Genomic DNA, 21472 nt, shown 5'->3' on the forward strand with positions numbered 1-21472 from the left:
GTACAGAGGAAAACTGAAAGCAAGAGCTTGAAGGATAGATGGGTAGAGCTTCACGAGGTAGCAAAAAAATCTACACTCCCAATTATTTTGTTTTAAATAAAAGTGGAAGTTTAGAAAAAATGGAAAGATTTATTTAAAAAAAAAGAAAAACAACCACATCTTTATTTTACACCAACACATATATGATTACCAGTAAGCAAAGTGGTTGTTTGTTTACATATTGGTTAAGAGTTTGTTTCTAAAAACATTTTCCGACTATAATATGCAGTGTACCTTTAAATATCATTTGAATGTCTATTATAAGGTTAAAACTGATGTTTCACTCAGTTTTCAGTTTTGTTTTAACTGTTTGTTTAGGTTATAGCACCAATACTAATGTGTTAGGTAGAAGGCAAATTCTAGTTTAGATTAAAATACAGTGAGTTATGGGTAAGACCTGACACATTATTATGTGCCATTCATGCAGGAAACATTGTGAGTATCTCTGAGACGCCAATTGTTCATACTTAAACCAATAGCATGGATGAATATCAATTATAACACTGCTGATTATGGAACATTATTAATATCATTACCATTGCATTGCTATTACAGTAAGTATTCAATATGTTTACTCAGTTTTACATGTAATTTTAATGTACTGATGTACTGATTACATGTACTGATGGTATTACGAAGCCCAATATGTTTTCTAAAACTAAAGTATAATTTAGGCTTTTTTTGTTAAATGCAGGTATAATAAGTTATTTTCAGAGGGTAGTTCCATTCACACCTAGTTGAGTTTTGTCTTGTAAACACCTTCTGGGCTGATAGCAGCAAACTGGTGCGATGTCATTAATGGCATTTATAGGAAGAGACTGGCTCTGGCTGCATAATCCCACTGTTGGAGTGACAGAAATTCTCTAGCTGACAAGAATAGTTACAAGAAAACACCACGCTCATCAGCAGCCATTTGGTTCTGGCACTGGTTAAGCTTAACAAATTACTAATGTTGCCCTCAGAGAGGGAATTGCCCTGAAATAGGAACAATAAGCTGCCAAGTGGTAAATCACAGGTGTGGCCATAGAGAATAACGCTGTATGACTCACTGTGAATTAGCTTATTTAAATACATATGTTTTGACGAACAGACAGCACATCAAATGACACGTGAATGAATAATGATGATTAATATTAACAAATGGCAAATTAAATTCATTTCTAAAGGTTGTTTGGCTTAGCCGTTTGTTTCCCTAACCAAACATTTGTCATTGATGCTTCTTATCTCATTTCCTGAAATATTTAAATAAAGTGCATTGTGACTTTTGCTGTGTTCTTTACACTCTGCATCCGTTTCCACATGCTGTATGTTGTTTGACTTGGATTGTTACCAAGTCTCTGTAAAAATAACACAAGCTGTATCAAACGTCCCAGCTTTTATTGCCATTATTATCTCAGTTTCACTCCTACATTAATGATGCTGTACACTTCTACTTATTTTTGATTATATCGGGCATTGTGTTTCAGTTTGAGCTCTTTGCGGTTAACCACTGTAAATCCACTGCTTTATGCATTATTGCTGTGTAGGGAAATGCTACTGCGTAGCTTGCACAGAGAAAAATCAATTTGCCCATGTTTTCCTGACTTGTCCTTTCACATAGTTATGTCTTCTTGTTTGTCAGGAATGGGAAAAAGAATGCGACCAGGCTGCCAAAAACTTCCCAAGCCCTCAATTAACCTGCTACTGTAGCTGTTAATACCGCTTTGCATATTTTGTCAATTTCTCCTGATTTGAGCTTCAGGCTACTTAGAGGATTTCTCAGCATGTCCTGTTTTAGTGCAGATCTCATTATCTTTCAAGAACAAGCTAGCAGCTCCTTTATTTCCCCACTCATTCGTTTGCTTTGTGGAGTTGGACGCCGCAATACTGGTGGGACCAGATAGAGCATAATCGCTGCCGATGAGCTAATTTAATGAATTGGTTTTGTCACATTATCCCAGTGGAACACAGAGTGCCTCCAACACCAGAGCCAAGCAGTGTTTGAAATGACAGTCAGGTGCTGGGTTGATTATAATCGCCTTCCTTCCAAGGTTCCTCATTAGTAACTTTAACACTGAGGAATGGAACAATGAAGCTGTGCATCATGGAAAGAACAGAAAATAAAAAATGCACTAAAGTAGCATGAAACCAAGGTAGACTTCGATAAAAGCGCTACTAAGCAACACAGATTTCCAGTTTATTTTGGGAGAGAATGTCTCCAAGCATCCTAATTAACCACAGAGACTCCAAAAGCAAATATAAGAAGTCTTGATGCATGCTCAATCATCCAGATAAGGAAATCCCAAAAAGTTGATTGTGTTCATATGGACATTCAAAATCATGTTTGTTTGTTTTTTTCACTCATTCTGACATTTCAAGGTGTGGAGAACAGCAGTGACGTTGCCCTGTATTCAGGCCTGGCTGCAGGGGTGGTGACAGTTGTACTGCTCATCGTCGCTGTCACTCTTTACCGAAGGAGCCAGAGTGAGTACGGTGTGGATGTCATTGATTCCTCCGCCCTCACCGGAGGCTTTCAGTCCTTCAGCTTCAAGACCTCTCGTCAAGGTGAGTCATTAACTGTGGCTCTCAAATATCAGAGACAATTTGCCCTCGAAATTGTGTCATAAAACACTGAATCCAAATGAGAACTTTGTACAAAAATCTAAACGTGAAATTTTCAAAAGCAGCAAAGAATGGATGGATTTGGGGGTTTTCCTGCAAAAGGCAACTGAATTTGGTTTTAAATCCAAGTATGCATCCTTTATAAAGCTCCTTGTAAAAATTGAGGATTCATGTTGTGTTGGAAATCTTTTTTGGCGTTTTGACATTTCACTGTATGCACATTATGTGAACTAGCTTAACAGTGTGCAGAAGTTAATTTGTTGAAGTCTATTGCAGCTATGATTATTTAAAGAAGAATTTAAAGACTACACAAGATATGCACAGTCTTTAACTTGTCATTTAAAAGCACAGACAAATTGTACACAATGCAATTGGAAACTCAGAGAAACTCCAATATGTAAACACTGTTTATTTGCTCTTGAAGAGCCTTATCTCCATGTAAAGATATTTTAAAAAAAATTGTTTGTTGGACTTTGCAGTAAGATCTTAAAAAGGCAGTTTATAACAACTGACAAAATCTCTGTGACACCTCTACACCCACCCTGCCACAGATGGAGCTAACATGCACAACAGTTAAATATGATGTGCAATTAAAAGTGCATCACATTATAAACCAGAGCGTCAAAATAGCTTGTTTTTATGTTTTTATTTTGCATGTGCTTTTATTGCTTTTAACTTTTATTTTTTATTTCAGTTTGGCTGTTTAAAAGACCACAAAGAAAGCCCTAAAAATTAAAGCTGCAATTGTTGCCTGCTAGTGCAGAGAGCTGGCATTGTCTTTGACATTAATAGCCATTCTAACACACACATAAAAGCAAAACACAGAAAAAGAATACGGCATAGACATACAATCATGTAAAAAGGAAAGTACATCCTCTTTCATTTCTAACATTTTACATATTAGGACATAATACAGAGTCCTCTGTTCCTCACCAGGTTATAAATTTGTGTTGATAAAGCCTCTGATGAACAACACATGACATGTTACACCATGTCATTAACTTTAGTTGTTGGAGGTACTTGTATATACACAGCTTTCTCAAGGTCCTGTTGCAGCATTTCAGTTGGTTTGAGGTCTGGACCTTGACTGGGCCAGCCAGAATACTTTAGTTTGCAGAGGACTTCAAAGTTGACTCAAAAACTGCAAAGTTCCATGTGGCTGCAAAACAAGCCCAAATCATCCACCCTCCACCATCGTGCTTGACAGTTGGTGTGAGGTATTTGTGCTATTTTGCGGTGTTTGGTTTTATCAGATATAGCACTGTATATTCTGGTCAAATATCTCCAGTTAGAGAAGAAGATTTCTCCTCGCAACATTTCTAAACAAGCCAATTACAATGTCACGTATTTTAACATTTGATATGTTAACTGAGCCCCGTGGAGTCTTAGACATAGCTCTTGGGTTTTGTGTAGCTTCTATGAGCATTGCATGCTCTGGTCGTTGGGTGGTCTGTTTTCCACTTTTTTCACTGTTTATCTTTCTCCCAGATTCATGGGCAGCATTTAGGTGTATTAACACCTAAAAGCTGCAGAGCAGAAAACTTCCAAAACTGCTGCTTTTATGGAGATCACCCTTCCTGATTGTCAGTCAATTAAATGCTTTTCATTAGTAGCACTGGGTGGTTCCTTACCTTCGTAATTCCTATAGGAGCAGAAAAGGTGTTTAATTTTTGCTAATAATGACACTGTGTAATATGTCATGAGTTGTTGCTTATCTCAGGTTGTATTTACCTCATCTTTAGAGCTGCTTAGGACACAACTATTGATGATGACCCTTGATTTCCTTTTTTACTCTGCTGCTAACGTTTTAGCTGGCTATTATAACTGAACACACACCCCCAAAAGTTCAATGGTGATGAACTGGAATAGGAATTAGTTTATTATTTAATTATAAATAATAATGTAATAAATAAAAATAATGTAAAATGTTTCTGGTACACCTTGTAAGAGAAATACTGCAAAGTGCTTTATGAAAAAATTCTAACAACAGAAAGGCAAAAAATTACATCTAAAGCAAGTAGAATAGTTATATAATGAGGTTCTATGTAAATAACACCAAAGATCTATGCAAGCCATACAGTTTTCTATGTATCTGTATTTATTCATCTTTATGAAATATGAATACATTTATTTGTACGATATATATGCATTAATTATTAACACGCTTTAGGGGCCAGAACTGAGTTTATCTGTTTGTTTGCTTTAGCCATCTCAAGCTTTTTTTCTGTCTGTGCTGTAGTGCAATAAATGTCCAATAATTTACAGCTTAACCTATAAAACATGCATTGCATTTATTACTTTATTGCAAACATCCATATTCAGCAAGCAATAAACTTATGGTAACAAGCAGATTGTGCACTCTAAACAAATGTATAATTTCACTCTTATCTATTATTACTCAGGCCTCCTCTTAAGTACCATAACTTGAAAAGTTAGTTGAAAGGAAGTTGAAAAGTTATCAGATAATGTCTCAGTTTTTGGTATTGTATTTTATTACAAAACCACAATTAATAATTCACGTCTGCAAAATTAAAAATGTAATTTATTACCGCTATCTCTTTTTTTCGCTGAGCACCACAATGGAGCGTTTGCGGTCCCGTGTTACTAAACGAAGAAACATCAGAGCGCCGTAGCGTGCTGTTTTACTCGGCAGATTGAGGCATATTTTTGCAAGGCTGGCATTATGGGTCGCCACAGCGGCAGCCCTCAGCAGGGCATAATAAAGTTCATTTTGATAACACAGCAGGAGGCAGGGAAAGCTTTAATCTTGGTCCCTGTTCACTGTGTTAGAGGCGCTAAAACAGCCAAGCCTCCATAACATTCTGCATGTCCTCCCCTCCTTGCACGTTGCGCCCTGCTGTATGCTGCTGCAGTTATCATTTCATCACGATCATTTCATTTCAATACTTTTTTGCAGTCACGTTTTTCATTATGAGTAACTGTAATAACAGCTCACCCATTAAAATTATTGGCCAACTTACAGTACTTTGCTCATCAGGAGATACACACACTGTGTACTCAGTGTCTTCAGGTCTTATTTAATGCTTGCTGGAAGCAGCTGTCAATGGGTGCTGTTCATTATGGCATTGTCTCTGCACGCCTTTCTTTACTTTCATCTCTTCTCCTCTTAGTTCCTCCCAGCGAGGATCTGAGAGAGAGAGAGATGCGAAGAGAAGATGTGAGAATGAAGGAGCCATAGCTGTCATATGAGAAATCCGTACTTTTAGAGTCAGTTTTAAGCAGCGTTAGTTACATCAGCAACATGCTGCACAGCTGGATCACTTGTCACACTGACTGATTCAAATGTCCACAGAAATTCTTCTCACACAGGCCTTTATTTAAACTCATTAACACAGCCGATAAATCTTATTATTGTTGTTGCTCGTGTATTGATCAAAAATGCTGCTTTGTTTGATGCAGCAGTTATTGCTATTAAAGTATCTAATATATTCTAATGTCTTATATAGACATAAGAAGAATAAGACATACTTCCTTTATCCCAAATACTGGGACATACAGGTATATTACACAGTACCATATAACTGTGATGTGTGTTAATCAGTCGGTTTATATACAGCACTGAAAAGTAACCAGTGTGAGAACATCTCTGTTATTTATTCTTTTTTTCAGTTAGATTGTAGAGTCAGATCAGTGTTGTCAGTTTAGTTTTAGCTTAGATTCCATCGGTTTCAGTTTTAGTCTAACTATTAGAATACGGTGGGTGTTTTTTAGGGGCAGATTTAAGAATTTCTGAATAAGTTATTTACTTGCTGCTTGTTTGTGGTCTCTCTGACTTCAGTTTTGTCTTCAGTAGCTTTAAAGCATGTGTATACGTGCCCATTTCATAATTGCATCCAGCTCTTGCTTTCTTTTCCAAACTTTACTAATCCCATCATTCTTGTGCAAGTTAATTTTGGCTTTATTTTGGCCTTCCTGTTCTTGAGTGAACCAGTGGTTTTAACTGGTTTAACTGGACAATGATGCCTGGTTTCTCTATAATATTCTTGATAATATTCTTGATTTGGTTCAATGTTTTTCTTAAACATAGAAAGAATTCTACGATCCGCATTAAATGTCTTCTGTGTTTTTTGAGGCCTTTTGCTGTGTTTAATAATATTCCACAAAAAAATTTTATCCTTCTCTTTTATTGGTTTTTTTTTTCAACCTAATGACACCTTAAATAACATCAAAGTCTTTTAGGGGCCTCATCTGGAAAGTTCCAAACATAATTTCAGCATTTGAAATCATCTTCTGCATAATTAAGATGATTATCTGCATAATTTGTCTTGGAAAAACTGAGCGGACATGTCTTACTTGACCTGGTTTGTCAGTCAGTTATCTAATTACTTTGGTCTAATTACTTTAGCCTTTCAAAATGGAGTATATGTATTTAAAAAAAAAAATCATTGTAATTACTTAACTAAACAGTTGATTCTTCAATTGAAGCTCACAGTCTGCACTTCAGTCACATCTTAATTGTTTGATTCAAAATTCACTGAGGTGTTGTCCACAAATCTATGGAGCTAGCTGTAAATTGGGTTATCAGTAGAAAATGAATAGAAAAAATCAATAACAGTGTCACTTCTAAGTGAGTCACACTAAGATATATGTCTTTTTTTCATTGTATTACAGCAACAGCCACGGACAGAGAAAACATATTTGTGATGACATACTCTTCAGGTTGTTTTGTTTTTTTATTGATGATGTGGGCTCTCATGTGTAATTGCTGACATTCATTTGCTTTTTCTCTGTGTGTGTTTCAGCAAATCCTCTGCTTATTAATTCATCCATGCAACCTGATCTGACAGTGTCACGTACCTACACCAGCCCCATGTGTTTTCAGGACTCCATTGACAAGGAGCTAATGGCTGAGCGCTCACTCCTTGACCCGTTGCCTGATCTTAAGGTTAAAGGTTAGAAAACAGAACTCTTATGAAAGTCCATGTCTGTGGTACTCAGTTACTTTTGAAAGGGCAAGTCTCACAGAGAAGTGAACGGCTCTGTGGATGCACTAGGGCAGATAATCTTACTTTGGATCTGTTTTTTCCTAAGGCAGTCTCTAGGAAAGTCAATTTTCAGTGCATCACGAACTAGACACTCAACACTTCATGTTGTTGTTTGTTAGTGCTGGTTGCTGCCTTTTATTCCCTTGGTGGCATGATTAGCATTCAAAATTAAGGTGATCTTTGAAATAATTGGTCCTTAACTTAGACAGTGTATAAAAAAGTAGATGCTTAGTCCAATACAGTCATTGTCAGAAATGTCGAAAAACAAGAGCCTTTTTATTGTACTTAGTGTGATTTTATAAAGAAAAATATTCTTATTAAAGTCATATCTCCATTTGGCTGCCTACATACTATCAGAATTTGCTAATGGTAAATGGCCTGTATTTGTATAGCGCTTTTCTAGTCCCTAAGGACCCCAAAGCGCTTTACACAACCTGTCATCCACCCATTCACACACAGGTGATGGCAAGCTACATTGTAGCCACAGCCACCCTGGGGCGCACTGACAGAGGCGAGGCTGCCGGACACTGGCGCCACCGGGCCCTCTGACCACCACCAGTAGGCAACGGGTGAAGTGTCTTGCCCAAGGACACAACGACCAAGACTGTCCAAGCCGGGGCTCGAACCGGCAACCTTCCGATTACAAGGCGACCTCCCAACTCTTGAGCCACGATCGCCCCTAATGATGATCAGAAGACTGTGCCAGCTTACATTACAGCAGATAGACACACAATTTAAACCCCATTGCTCTTGTCTTTATGGGTTTGTTCCGGATAAATGAAAGACTCCACCCCCCGAACTCATTTAAGTGCAGAGTGTTGCAATTACTACAGCCCCAGGCATACACTTTTTACCTTGAGGCAAAAAGCTTGACAGTGACAGGGTTCTTGAGACTTGTTAGTTGGGTTTTCACTAAGCTTTGGCTGGACAGTTACTGTTTAGAGCAGGGGTTTAGTAAACAGTTTCAGAGTGATTGGTTTTGCAGTCAAGAGCAAGCTTTTAAAAAGCTTTAAAGGGCTGTTTTCCTACTGTTGGATGTTTGACTGTTGGACCTGAAAAAATGTGTTAAAGCTACACAAATTCTAATGTCACAGAGCTTTCACTGTATCCTCAGGGGTGACGGAAAGGGCAGAGTACCACGTCATGTCCCACCCTCAGACATTTCCAAGGGGACTGGCTCCAGACTATAGAGGGGTTGCAGTGGGGACAACACTGGGCAAAAGAGGCAAAAACCTTTTCAGTCCACACGTCTCTCTGACTCCCCGCTTGCCTCTGCACAGAGCAACTGCAGTGTTTGGCCATGCTGGAGGCAGGCTCGTGGTACCCAACACAGGTGAGTGTACGATGAGGCAATTATCATTCAATATCTTCCTGCTGAAGAGCATGTGTCGACTTCAGTTCCTCCAAATTCAGCTAGCATTCACAGAGGATAGAAACTATAAAAACAAGTTGTTCTCATTTGCACTTTTTAAGTTGTTTAACCTTGTCAGAGTTGATCGGTAGCAAAAATGAGGAAAAAAGTCACATACTGAGTAGGCAACATGATTATGGAAATATTATTTACAAAATGATGAAGTTAAAAAGCACTAGCATTTTTAGCCAATCGGTTCCTACCCTGCAAAGTATGGAAAATGTTTTTGATCACAAAAAATACTAAACTTTTTCCTCAAATAAATTACTTTTTTTAAAGCATTTTAGGAACATTTTAAAGCACCTAATGCGTGCTGAAGAAATATAAACAAGTGTATTTAATGTGCTGCTCAGTCTATTGCATTATGCAGGCAGCTCTTTCTCGTGGCCTACATTCATCATTGTGTCCCCTGAGGGGCTTTATGTACTGCTAGATTGGCAGTAATTGTTTATGATACAGTAGAATGTTATGCATATGTCTTTGTGTTTAAGAGGAAAGGATGTCTGTGATGTCTGCTTCTGTGCATGCTTGTGAATAAGAGATCGCTGCCAGCATCGAATCACAAGGGGACTTGCTCTGGCGACCTTTTTCTGGGGCCCGTCACCCCTCTGGCTGTCACCTTCACTAAACAGACCTGACAGCTGAGCAGGTGTGTGTCATAAGTGTGCATGTCTGCTTGTTTGTTGATCAGCATGCCTCCTTCTCTGCAGGTATCAGCCTGCTGGTGCCTCACGGGGGGATTGCAGAAGACACTACCTGGGAGATGTACATGAGCATCAACCAGGAGGACAGCAGGTGAGGGACTCTCACTGAGGTGGTGCTGTATGCTTCCTAGTCTGCTCTCTTTTAATCCTTCAACAACACATTCCTCATCCCTCATCCTGCCACCTCGTCTCCTCCTCCTCCCTTTGCCGAATGAGCGCCACAAACACAAAACCTTTCTTATGAAGGCTACGCTGTGACATGTAGTGTACACATGCACATGCACATGTTCCCACACGGCATGCGGTCCTTGCTTATCTCACAGACACTACAGGGGAGGACATGGTGTGTCACAAAATACATTGGCAGCTGTAGACAGATTGCATTACTGCCTTAAGCAACTGTCATAGCAGAAGAAGATACGCTCCGTGACTCTAGTAGACCGTTTTGTGTTTGCATACGTAACTGTGACAATATCTCTCTCCATTTTGACTGGTTAGAGTGATGAACTTAGTGAAGTCATGATGATGGGTTATATTGATTAGGCAGACAGAGATAGAGCCATGGGCATGTGTCAGAATTTGGGTGACTATTACCTGCAAGCAGAAATCTATTTCTGTAACTTTCTTATTTCTCGCAAAGCTATCACTTGAGGAAAAAAAGGGCTTGATAGATAATAACTCGGTGCAAAAGGGCTGTAATACCTTTGGATTCCATGCAGCAGAGCTTTGGATGCTATCTGACAACCAGATGTCAGTGTTTGGACATGTTCTTGATTCACAGCAGACAGTATCAACATGTCAGTATGACTGCGTGAAGCCCTGCTAGCTAGCTGTCACCCCAACCACACCGCTAACCACCAGTGATTCTCGATGAAATTGGATTTCTACGTCCAAGGGGGAATCATAAGTGACATCTAAATATCAGCTGTCTTTTCACCTTACTTCCACCCACCCATTTAGTGCCTGGGGTCACGTGGGAGAGGGAGCATATCAAAGGTCACATATAGGTTGTGGCACAGAGCTCAGTTAGCAGACTGGTTGCACACTCCCCCGCCTTAAGTCTCCCCAATTCAGCCAGACTGTTGCCCTCCAAGCTCCTGCTTTGCTCTGATAAGCCCGATGCTGTTTACTTCTCTGGCTGCCGCTTAAGAAGCTGCAGGAGCCGTGCACCACTGAGCTGTCACTCAAAGCCTATCTTCTGACAGCCACAGAGTCCAGGGGAGAAATTGGATGCTTTCTCCCCATTCAAACCTTAGCCATCTACATAAGACGATGCTTTCCTCTGCAAAGAATAGGAATCGATCAGCTGGGGCTCAGTTTCATGTGTTCGCGAGAGCTGCCATCCATCCTCTGGGCTTCACGAGGTTGTTTTGTGTGTGATCTTCTTCAGCTCAGCAGGGGACAGTGAGTTGTCCAAGGACAAAATGCACCTGATACTCTGCATCTTGCAAAAGTTTCAAGCATATTTACGAGGCAGGCAGTTTTTGCTCTGGTGTCAGTTACATCAGACTACGCAAACTTTAAAATTGATTGGCACTTGTTTTTGGTTGAGTCGATCTACCAGTGCGTATCTACAACCTACAGCCCGACCTACAAAACTCACCCTCAGACCTCCCTAATGATCCTTCCCTCTTCCTTCTTTCCTAAAATCCACATTTCCATCATGCATTACTATTTTTAATGCATGATGGAAATGTGGATTTTAGGATTTTAACCTTTTTATTTTTCACACTGACTCTGACAATGAGTAATTATGGTAAAGCTGATGAAAACCGTTCTAATCAGAGTGGGAGTCAGAAAAATAAGTATTTTTTTAAGTTTTTACATTTTCTGGCATTAATACACTTACATTGCACAAAATATTAAAGGAGATTCACATTACCTTAAATCTTGAAGTCTTTGTCATGGCTTCCGTTGTTACCTTAATTTTACATCCTGATGAACTTGATGCCTTGGCAAGATGTCATTGTCCAAGTCTGGCTAACTTTCAAACCATGGTCACCTACAGGGTTTTTATCGAAGGCCTAAGATTGTGTGGAGGTCTGAGTCATATTTTGTCACGGTTCTGGGTCATTTTGACCCAGCATTTTCTGTTTCTTATATTGTGGTGTTTTTCTAGATTATGATTTATGTTCTAATTCTTGAGATGCGCTGTTTTGCTTATTTTTATTCTAGGTTTCAGTTGGGTTCTGGTCATGAGTTCAGTTTGATGTTAATTCTTCCTTAAGTCTCTGTCGTCTCTGGGTTCCATGTGTTGTATTCTTTCAGTCTGCCTCTCAGTGTCAAGTCTGCGTCTTTGTGATTTGTTTCCTGTTTGATTTTGATAGTCCCAGTCTGATGTCAGTGTGTTCAGTTTTACTTCTCCCCTGTCTCGTTAGTCTAATTTCTCCCTCCTGTTTCCCATTCCCTGATTACGCCCAGTGTATATAAGCCCTGTGTTTTCCTTTGCTGTCTGTTGTGTCATTAACGTCTGCGCACCCTCAGGTTGCTGTGTGTTCTGTTACCTGGTTTGCCTCCCCGTTAGTTTATGTTTCCCCCAGTATAGTTAGTCTTCTGTTTGGTCAGCAACCTGCAATAAAGCTGTTTATTTTTATTTTACTTTTCCACCTTTCCTGCCTACCTTCACACAGACATGACATATTTGTCATTTTTTTAGTGCAGTAACCTATGAACTGCGATGGATGATGAGCTGGATGAGCTACTACACACGGACATTCTGGTTGACTTTTCTCTGGTTTCTGAGTTTTTTCCTTTTTCCTTTCTTTCTCTGCTTCATCTTGTTTGTTAGCCTAAATTACATCCTTGTATTTAATTTTCATTTAATTTTTCATCATTAGGTTTATTATTTTCACATCCTCCCTTAGATCTCTTTCCGCCCTCATTAGTGCCTACTTGAGTTCACCTGTGCTTTGTTACCACTTTTCTCATGTTGTGCATTTTGTCTGTGTTTTTGTCACATCACTGTGTTACTTACCTTTGTTCCTGCTTCTTCTAATCTTCAACGTGGAGTTTCCTGCTTCCTTCCAGCAGTGCCTTTTGTTATATATTCTTCTATAAAACTTTAAGATCCTTTTCCTTATCCTGTGACTTTTCACTTGGTTTCCTACCTTTAACATCTGATGGTTTTATAGTGAGGAATATTATAGTAGATGTGGAAAAAAACATAAAAACCATTTTGTAAAACTGCACTAGCACTGCACACTAGGTATACATGCAGCCATTGCATAGCTTTAATTTTAGATTTTTACCACAAATACTTTTTCTGACTATAACAAAAATAATCTGCATGATCCGATAACAACTTGCTTGTATTTTCCACAGAGTGCCTCCTTTAGCTAAAATTCCAGCTAATGAGGACACTTCTGTTTCTGCAATTCCGTCAAACGGCATGCGGCTGTGACAGCTTGAAAGAAAGACTGTCAAACACTAACAAGGAATTGTGAAAATATGATTTGCAAGTGTGACCTGAGAAAAAAAAAAGATGCATTACACTGGATGTTGTTTTGTTTAAACCAAAAAAAAACAAAACAGGAAAAGAAGAGTGAGTATGAGACAAGGCTCCACTGTTAAAATACACACAACCATCATCATGGAATGATATTTCTTTGTTCGCATATAAACAATCAGAGTTGCTAAATAACCATCTTTAATCTTTGCTCGCAGGCAATCCAGATAATTAGTCTCAGCAGTAGGTAACCTTGGTTTCCTCATAGCTAAGGGCTGATTAGCACGAAAGTGCAGCTGCAGGCCAAGGTGCTACTGCGATGTGTGATTTTATTTTTAGACCCCAGATCATAACCTCTTTAATTTTTTTAGTGTTGATTGGTAACAGCATAACGGAGAGGGTTGAAAAAAGCTTCACACATCACACTGCACCAGAAACTGTTAATATAACAGGAGGTGAACAGTCTCAACCACACATCATACCCTGTCTGCATGCAGGCACATACACACACCGTCTTACACCATGCTCCACCTAAAAAGGTTGATCTTACAGGTAATTTGCTGGACGGGCTGGAAAACTAAAAAAGAAACAAAAATTCAGGTGCTGTTTTTTGAATTAAATCTGTGAAAACTAAATTTACTTGTTGTTTCTGTGGCTTAAATTATGCTCATTATAACTTTACTTGCTAACAGTGCATACGCTTAACACTTAAAGATGAGAAGTCAGCTTAAACTGTGCAATGCCGCTGCCAGTTAAATGTTCCAAAAAAAAAAGTAATAGATGTTTTCTGAAGTGCCATTACATCATCATCTTCTGTGTCAGGCGCTACAATCAAGAGCACCCTTTGAAAATTAAAAGTGCATTTTGTGTTGAGAAAATCTGGTTACTGGGAAACAAGACTGACTGTATGATATCTAGTGAGGGTTTTTTTTTCTACGCTGCACTGACATTTACTGTGATTGTGTGAGCAAAACTATGAGCTGCATCCTAAAAGTCAGAGACACTGTGTGAGGGGGCCATGACGCTCAGAGGATCCTGAATTAATGTAGCAGATTTATACGACAGTAGAGATGGTAGTGGGAGTGGGAACAAAAAAGCCTCAGATATGATTCATGATCATTTACATGCTGTCTGGGGGGACAACTTATGTTAGTGTAGTCGTTGACAAATTTGCCTCTCAAGCAAAAAGTCACAGGTTTGATCCCAGGAGGAGATCCCTTGGGGTTGTGTCAGGAAGGCATCTGGTGTAAAAAAAAAAAACAAAAACAGCAAACATGCATGAAAGTAGATTTACACTTCAAATTTAGATAATAATAAATACCTCAAGAAGCCTGCCAAGTGCCCAGACCTGCTTCTAAAAAAGACTTTGTAAAAATATTTGCTCACAATCAGAATATAATTTGGGCGTAGCTTTTTGCTTAGTTATACACGAGTCGGTTGCTGCTAAGATCGAAAACTACATTACACACAATACACAAAACACAATAACAACAAAAGAATTGACAAAATTCAACAGCATTCAAAAACGAAATAATTTTTTACCCTTTGGCCAAAAAATTGTAGGTATTGTCGCCGGGCAGGCTGGTGGGCTGTGTGGACACCCAAGTCTGAGAATATCTCAAGAACAAGGCGACAAAAGACTTTCAAATTCATTCCATAGATGCAGCTACTAAAAATCCCAGATGACCTCAAGGTGAAGGTCAGAGGTTAGCTTTTCTGAGAATCACAAAGGCGTTTCAGCTGTATACCATACATGCATCTACTAAAAGACTGAGGGGTATACACTGACAGGCACCCATATTTTGTCACATGTACAGTGGGGCAAAAAAGTATTTAGTCAGCCACCGATTGTGCAAGTTCCCCCACTTAAAATGATGACAGAGGTCAGTAATTTGCACCAGAGGTACACTTCAACTGTGAGAGACAGAATGTGAAAAAAAAAAATCCATGAATCCACATGGTAGGATTTGTAAAGAATTTATTCGTAAATCAGGGTGGAAAATAAGTATTTGGTCAATAACAAAAATACAACTCAATACTTTGTAACATAACCTTTGTTGGCAATAACAGAGGTCAAACGTTTACTATAGGTCTTTACCAGGTTTGCACACACAGTAGCTGGTATTTTGGCCCATTCCTCCATGCAGATCTTCTCGAGAGCAGTGATGTTTTGGGGCTGTCGCCGAGCAACACGGACTTTCAACTCCCGCCACAGATTTTCTATGGGGTTGAGGTCTGGAGACTGGCTAGGCCACTCCAGGACTTTCAAATGCTTCTTACGGAGCCACTCCTTTGTTGCCCGGGCGGTGTGTTTTGGATCATTGTCATGTTGGAAGACCCAGCCTCGTTTCATCTTCAAAGTTCTCACTGATGGAAGGAGGTTTTGGCTCAAAATCTCACGATACATGGCCCCATTCATTCTGTCCTTAACACGGATCAGTCGTCCTGTCCCCTTGGCAGAAAAACAGCCCCATAGCATGATGTTTCCACCCCCATGCTTCACAGTAGGTATGGTGTTCTTGGGATGCAACTCAGTATTCTTCTTCCTCCAAACACGACGAGTTGAGTTTATACCAAAAAGTTCTACTTTGGTTTCATCTGACCACATGACATTCTCCCAATCCTCTGCTGTATCATCCATGTGCTCTCTGGCAAACTTCAGACGGGCCTGGACATGCACTGGCTTCAGCAGCGGAACACGTCTGGCACTGCGGGATTTGATTCCCTGCCGTTGTAGTGTGTTACTGATGGTGACCTTTGTTACTTTGGTCCCAGCTCTCTGCAGGTCATTCACCAGGTCCCCCCGTGTGGTTCTGGGATCTTTGCTCACCGTTCTCATGATCATTTTGACCCCACGGGATGAGATCTTGCGTGGAGCCCCAGATCGAGGGAGATTATCAGTGGTCTTGTATGTCTTCCATTTTCTGATGATTGCTCCCACAGTTGATTTTTTCACACCAAGCTGCTTGCCTATTGTAGATTCACTCTTCCCAGTCTGGTGCAGGTCTACAATACTTTTCCTGGTGTCCTTCGAAAGCTCTTTGGTCTTGGCCATGGCGGAGTTTGGAGTCTGACTGTTTGAGGCTGTGGACAGGTGTCTTTTATACAGATGATGAGTTCAAACAGGTGCCATTCATACAGGTAACGACTGGGGGACAGAAAAGCTTCTTACAGAAGACGTTACAGGTCTGTGAGAGCCAGAGATTTTCCTTGTTTGAGGTGACCAAATACTTATTTTCCACCCTGATTTACGAATAAATTCTTTACAAATCCTACCATGTGAATTCATGGATTTTTTTTTTTTCACATTCTGTCTCTCACAGTTGAAGTGTACCTCTGGTGCAAATTACTGACCTCTGTCATCATTTTAGGTGGGGGAACTTGCACAATCGGTGGCTGACTAAATACTTTTTTGCCCCACTGTATCTTGTGTTTTCTGTTCCATTGTTGTGTTTTTTGTTTTGTTTTTTTGACATAGTGTTTTGCACTCGAGGGCCATTGTAGCTCATGTGTTTACATGAGAGCCGCCGTCCATAGAAATTGTACTTTCAGTGTGTGTTGGTGTTTTCCATATTTGTACAGATGTGTGGTGCCCCATTCACGCCTTACACATTAGTAATGCATCTGTGTTGGCTTGTCATGGTCATTCCCCGCTGCAGCTGTATTAATGACCCTGAGAAATATCCACGCTGTGCCTGTGACAACAGCACCAATATCGTGTCCTGTGTATGTGAGGTGTCCACCCAGGGCAGCTGCATGACTGATGGTGGTCCCATTGATTACTCTCAGTCTTCGGGGCTTCCAGCCAAGATTGGGCTCCTGGCCAAGAGCAGCTTGGCCTGGCTCATCTGTCACTGGACTGGCCTGAGCAGGCTTCATAAGCTCCATCGACCCACAAAGCTTACACGCACTGTGCTAAAGCCTGTCCTCCCCAGCCTCACTGTCCATTAGTCTTGGTGCTTTAATCTCCTTCTATCTGTGTGTATGTGTGTCATCTAGTCAGCAATTGATTCATTATGAGTGTCCAAGGATTTGAGTTTACTTTGTTCATAGGCAAGGGTCACACTCTGAAAGCTTGTTGAAGCAGTGATTCATGTTTTTGTTAAAAAACTTGTAACGAACCCATCCAGCTTCATTAACACGATCACAGATCAAACATGAAGTTTACCATAAATGTTTTCTAATCATATGTTTCTCTACCTCTACAGTACTGCGTCCGACGATGGGTCAGAGATCTTTTTGAGCCCTGCAGTGACATACGGCCCACCAGGCCTTGACCTCTCCTATCCAATAGCCATGACCATAGCCCATTGTGCAGAAGTTGCTGCTGATAATTGGACCATCCGCCTAAAGAGACACATCCAAGACAACAAGTGGGAGGTGAGCAAATTCTGTTACCCTTCACCTGTAGTTAACATGTTTGAATTTCCTCCTGTGGCACAAGTGCAGAACGCTAACAAATACAAGCACACATCTCCCGCTAGTGCCCAGAATATCAATAGGATCAGATAAACTGCTTCGACCTACTTTGATGAAAATTTTCTTCCTGAACTGTAGTCATGCAGGCAAGGAGCTGATTTCAGGGTTGCCAGCTTAGATTTGTCATTCTGCATAAAATTTAGCCTTTCAAGCTCTACCTCATGCGTCATTTGCATTTGGTCTGACATTTCTTTTGGATGTAAGACAGATACCTCAACATGAGGTCAAAACCAGATAAAAACCAGCAAAGGTGCTTTTTAAAAGATTTAAGACGTTGCTGCTCTAAATGTGTTATTCTTGTGATAGCTACTTTTTGGATTTTTTTTCCCATTTATTTAGGTCTTTCAGTGTAATAACCCCTCTGAAAAGCCCTTCCACTCCACCCTATAGAGCTACTTCACAAACCCACAGAAGAACACTCAGACATCCACCTCCACTCCAAACACCCTCTATTCATTTTCTTGTGTTTTCTTGGCAGAGTACACACATCTGAGATCTTATCTAAGATCTTTTTAATGTTTAACTAACCTCATCAAAGACCTCTAAGAACCTCATTGAGGCAGAGCGACCCCGGAGCCACCGAGTTTGCTTGACCTTGGGGGTCTGTCACTCTCTACCAGCCGGGTCCTTTCACTCTGCGTGACATTTACACAGATGTAATTTGTCAGCACACGCATTTCTCAAAAGGAAGCTATCAAAAGACCCATCACTGGTGGGAGCTATATGCCAGCAGAGAGGAGAGAAAACAAGAGTAAGGACTCAACAGACAGAAAGGGGGAGGTAGACTCTGGCAGAACGGCAGAGAGATTCTTTGAATGTAAAGCTGTGGACCATCTCTGTCACTGAGAAATAATGAGGCCTTTATCTCAGACAGGATGCTTACTCAAAATCTAATCTCTGGAATTAGTGATATAATGGGAGATGGAGGTTCCTCTTCCACTCTTTCTTTCTCTCTTTCCTTCTTCCACCTCCGCTTCTATTTCACTGTGTCTGCCTCTCAGTGCCATTCCCATTAAAGTCTGCACTTTGGTACACTAGATTTTGACTCTATCATTTTTCCCTGGCTGCCTGGCGGGGATGAGCTATGTCATGGAGATCCTTCATGTCTGCTCCAGCGCTAATGGGGCAGGTTTAGGAAGCTATGGGACACTAAATTACCCTACATTGCTTTATATGCCTCAGCCAGGCCATATGCAGAGGGAACCTGTGGGTCACAGTTATGTTCCAAAGGTGATTTAGGGAGAATTGAGCACAAGATGAGTAGCAATTGGCCGTTGGATACAACTGCGCCCCACTAATCCGTTTTGTCAGTGTTACTATATCCCCATCTGTTTAGTGAGATGTGTCATTATTCATTTGGCCGTCATTCAGCTTTGCACAGCTCCTGGTCCTGTTTAAGTCTATGTACGAGGGAGCGATTCCAAGTTACTGTCTGCAAAGTGTCTTAATAAAATGCCTAACAGCAATGCAAAAACGCTGATCAGTGGCTCCCGTGAATTGTTGGTTAACTGCATGACCATTCAAAGTCTTTATTTGTCTTTATTTTCTACAGGAAATGGTGGCCAATGAGATAATGTCCAAGCAGTCAGCTTACAAACTATTGCCTTAATCATGCCAATACAGGCTGGATGTGGTTAAGCTTTTAGTTTGTAAACTTAAAGCAGGTTTTTAATGCAGTTATGTGCATTACAGTCAGCACTACTAAAGAACATATAGCATGCATGATTGCAGCACAGCTGAGCACAGTGATGCAGAGTCAAGTGGTGTCTTCATATTAACAAGTGAAATGCATTACTGAAAAGCTGAGAGTAATTTAAGAGCACTATGCCCTGGAGCCACTAAGACCTTTGCTTGACCTTGGGGGTCTGTGACGCGCTACCAGCCGGGTCCTTTCAGGCCTTGTGACATTTATATAGATTTAATTTGTCAGCAGACACATTGTTCAAAATGAAGCTATCGAAAGATGCGTCGCTGAAGGCAGGTGCCTGCCAACAGAGAGAAAAAATAAAAAGCAGACTGTACTGGACAGACACATTAGAATTTTTTCAACCTCCTGAAACCCGTTTTCAACAACAGTATCACTCAGGATGCATCAAAAATCACGAGTATGACAGAATTCCAATATTACAGTGTTCTTATGATTAATTACTAAGCCACTGAAGTCGTTATACTTAACACCTCCATATTTTTATCCTTGGACTCTACTAGAGTTCCTGTGCATGACTGACAGCTTAAAATAAACTTATTTAACTTATACTGTGCCTCGTTGCAGCCCCTCAGTTAATCCTCTGTCTGAAACAAGCTGTTTTAGCTCCCTCCACTTTTCCTTTAAGCAAGCTTTTTTCCGACTGACTGCCCCTTGCAAACAGAGGGTTTGAGCAGCAGGTGGGTGAGGCTTCTACTCACAGCCAGAGCTATCTGCTCTCATTGACATCATACGGAGCCAAGAGTCAAAAAAAACCTGTCTGACTTGGAGTGTTCAAACATTCTGTAGCCAGAGCATTTGGCTCACAGGGCTTACTTGAAGATATGCAAATATCAGTGTTTGAAACTCTGGCCGTGTTTAATGTGAGTATTCACCAATGCAGCGGATCATGTGTGCATATATGCATAATATAACCAAAGTAAGAAAAAGCATATTACATTTAATCCTGGACCTAAATTAGTCTCCTTTTATGTCCCTACCACCAAAGGAAGTGATGTCTGTAAACGAGGAGAGCACCTCCTGTTACTGTCTGCTGGAGGCCCAGAAGTGCCATGTGCTGTTGGAGCATCCAGGTCGCTACGCTCTGGTGGGGGAGCCGCTGAATCAGGAGGCAGGCAAGCGTCTGAGGCTGGCTGTGTTTGGTAGTCCGGATGCCAGCAACTCTCTGGGCTTCACCCTCAGGGTTTACTGTGTGGACGACACACCCCATGCATTTCAGGTAAGAGGGAAGAGAGAAATGATGAAGATCAGGAATATACCTGGTCATTATATGAATGTAGGTGTTTCCTACATTAATAATTTTATCAATAAACCTCAACTCGTACTAGCATACTCACATACTTACATTTGCCACTTGATTACTCAGTTGATTTTATCAGTGGAGCACCACTAACTATTGGCTGAGAGCGCCATTGGATGCTCCACAAAGACACACAGTATGCTCCATTTTTGTCTTCTTTGTCTATTTAAAGACTGTGAAAGTGACAGAAACAATCTAATAAGTCTGATGTAAACAGCCTGCTGCTGAGTTATTAAGCTCCTGTGCAGGTGCAGGCTAGTTTTGTTCTGAACTGAAAGTGACAGTTCCACCTAGTAAAGGGCTGAATGTGTTACTGATCTGAAGGCAGCCTAAACCACATCAAAAATGAACAGTGATGCCTTCACTTATTGCTAAAAAAAAAAAAAAAAAAGCGAAAGTGCCTTTGAAGGTTGACTCATTTTCCTCCTGTTGTACGTACTGAAGTCGCTTTGACCTGTGACGTATTCACTTATTCATTGACATACTCATTGAACTGCATTCAAATGGTAAAAAGACTGCTTAACTTCACAAAAACAAAATAGATTCATGATTTTCCCTTCATGCAACATCAAGAGAAGCACACAAAAAAAAGAAAACACAAAGGAAGGACAAACTCTGTTTTGTTTGAAATGGCCAAACTTGTCTCAGTGGTACACATGAAGTCATATAAAGGCTGCTGAACATCACTGCGGCTGTGATTTAGCTTAAGGCTGATGTCATCATTGCAATATGCTAATATTTAGCTAAACAGAGCGTTGGAGAATCAAAAATTTTGACCAGAT

At 40.4% G+C, this 21472-nt stretch overlaps 1 protein-coding gene across 1 annotated transcript in view; it reads left to right on the top strand.

Moving 5' to 3' along the window:
- The window catches only part of LOC101466129 (netrin receptor UNC5D), a 203242-nt gene that overhangs the window by 168496 nt on the left and 13274 nt on the right, over positions 1-21472 (top strand). The window contains exons 9-14 of the mRNA XM_004549902.3: positions 2398-2583; positions 7404-7553; positions 8761-8979; positions 9768-9852; positions 17415-17586; positions 20379-20609. Of these exons, the coding sequence (XP_004549959.1) occupies positions 2398-2583; positions 7404-7553; positions 8761-8979; positions 9768-9852; positions 17415-17586; positions 20379-20609 (1043 nt within the window). The remainder of the gene's footprint in view (positions 1-2397; positions 2584-7403; positions 7554-8760; positions 8980-9767; positions 9853-17414; positions 17587-20378; positions 20610-21472) is intronic.

This window comes from Maylandia zebra, linkage group LG7, assembly GCF_041146795.1.
Source record: "Maylandia zebra isolate NMK-2024a linkage group LG7, Mzebra_GT3a, whole genome shotgun sequence".
Lineage (NCBI taxonomy): Eukaryota > Metazoa > Chordata > Actinopteri > Cichliformes > Cichlidae > Maylandia > Maylandia zebra.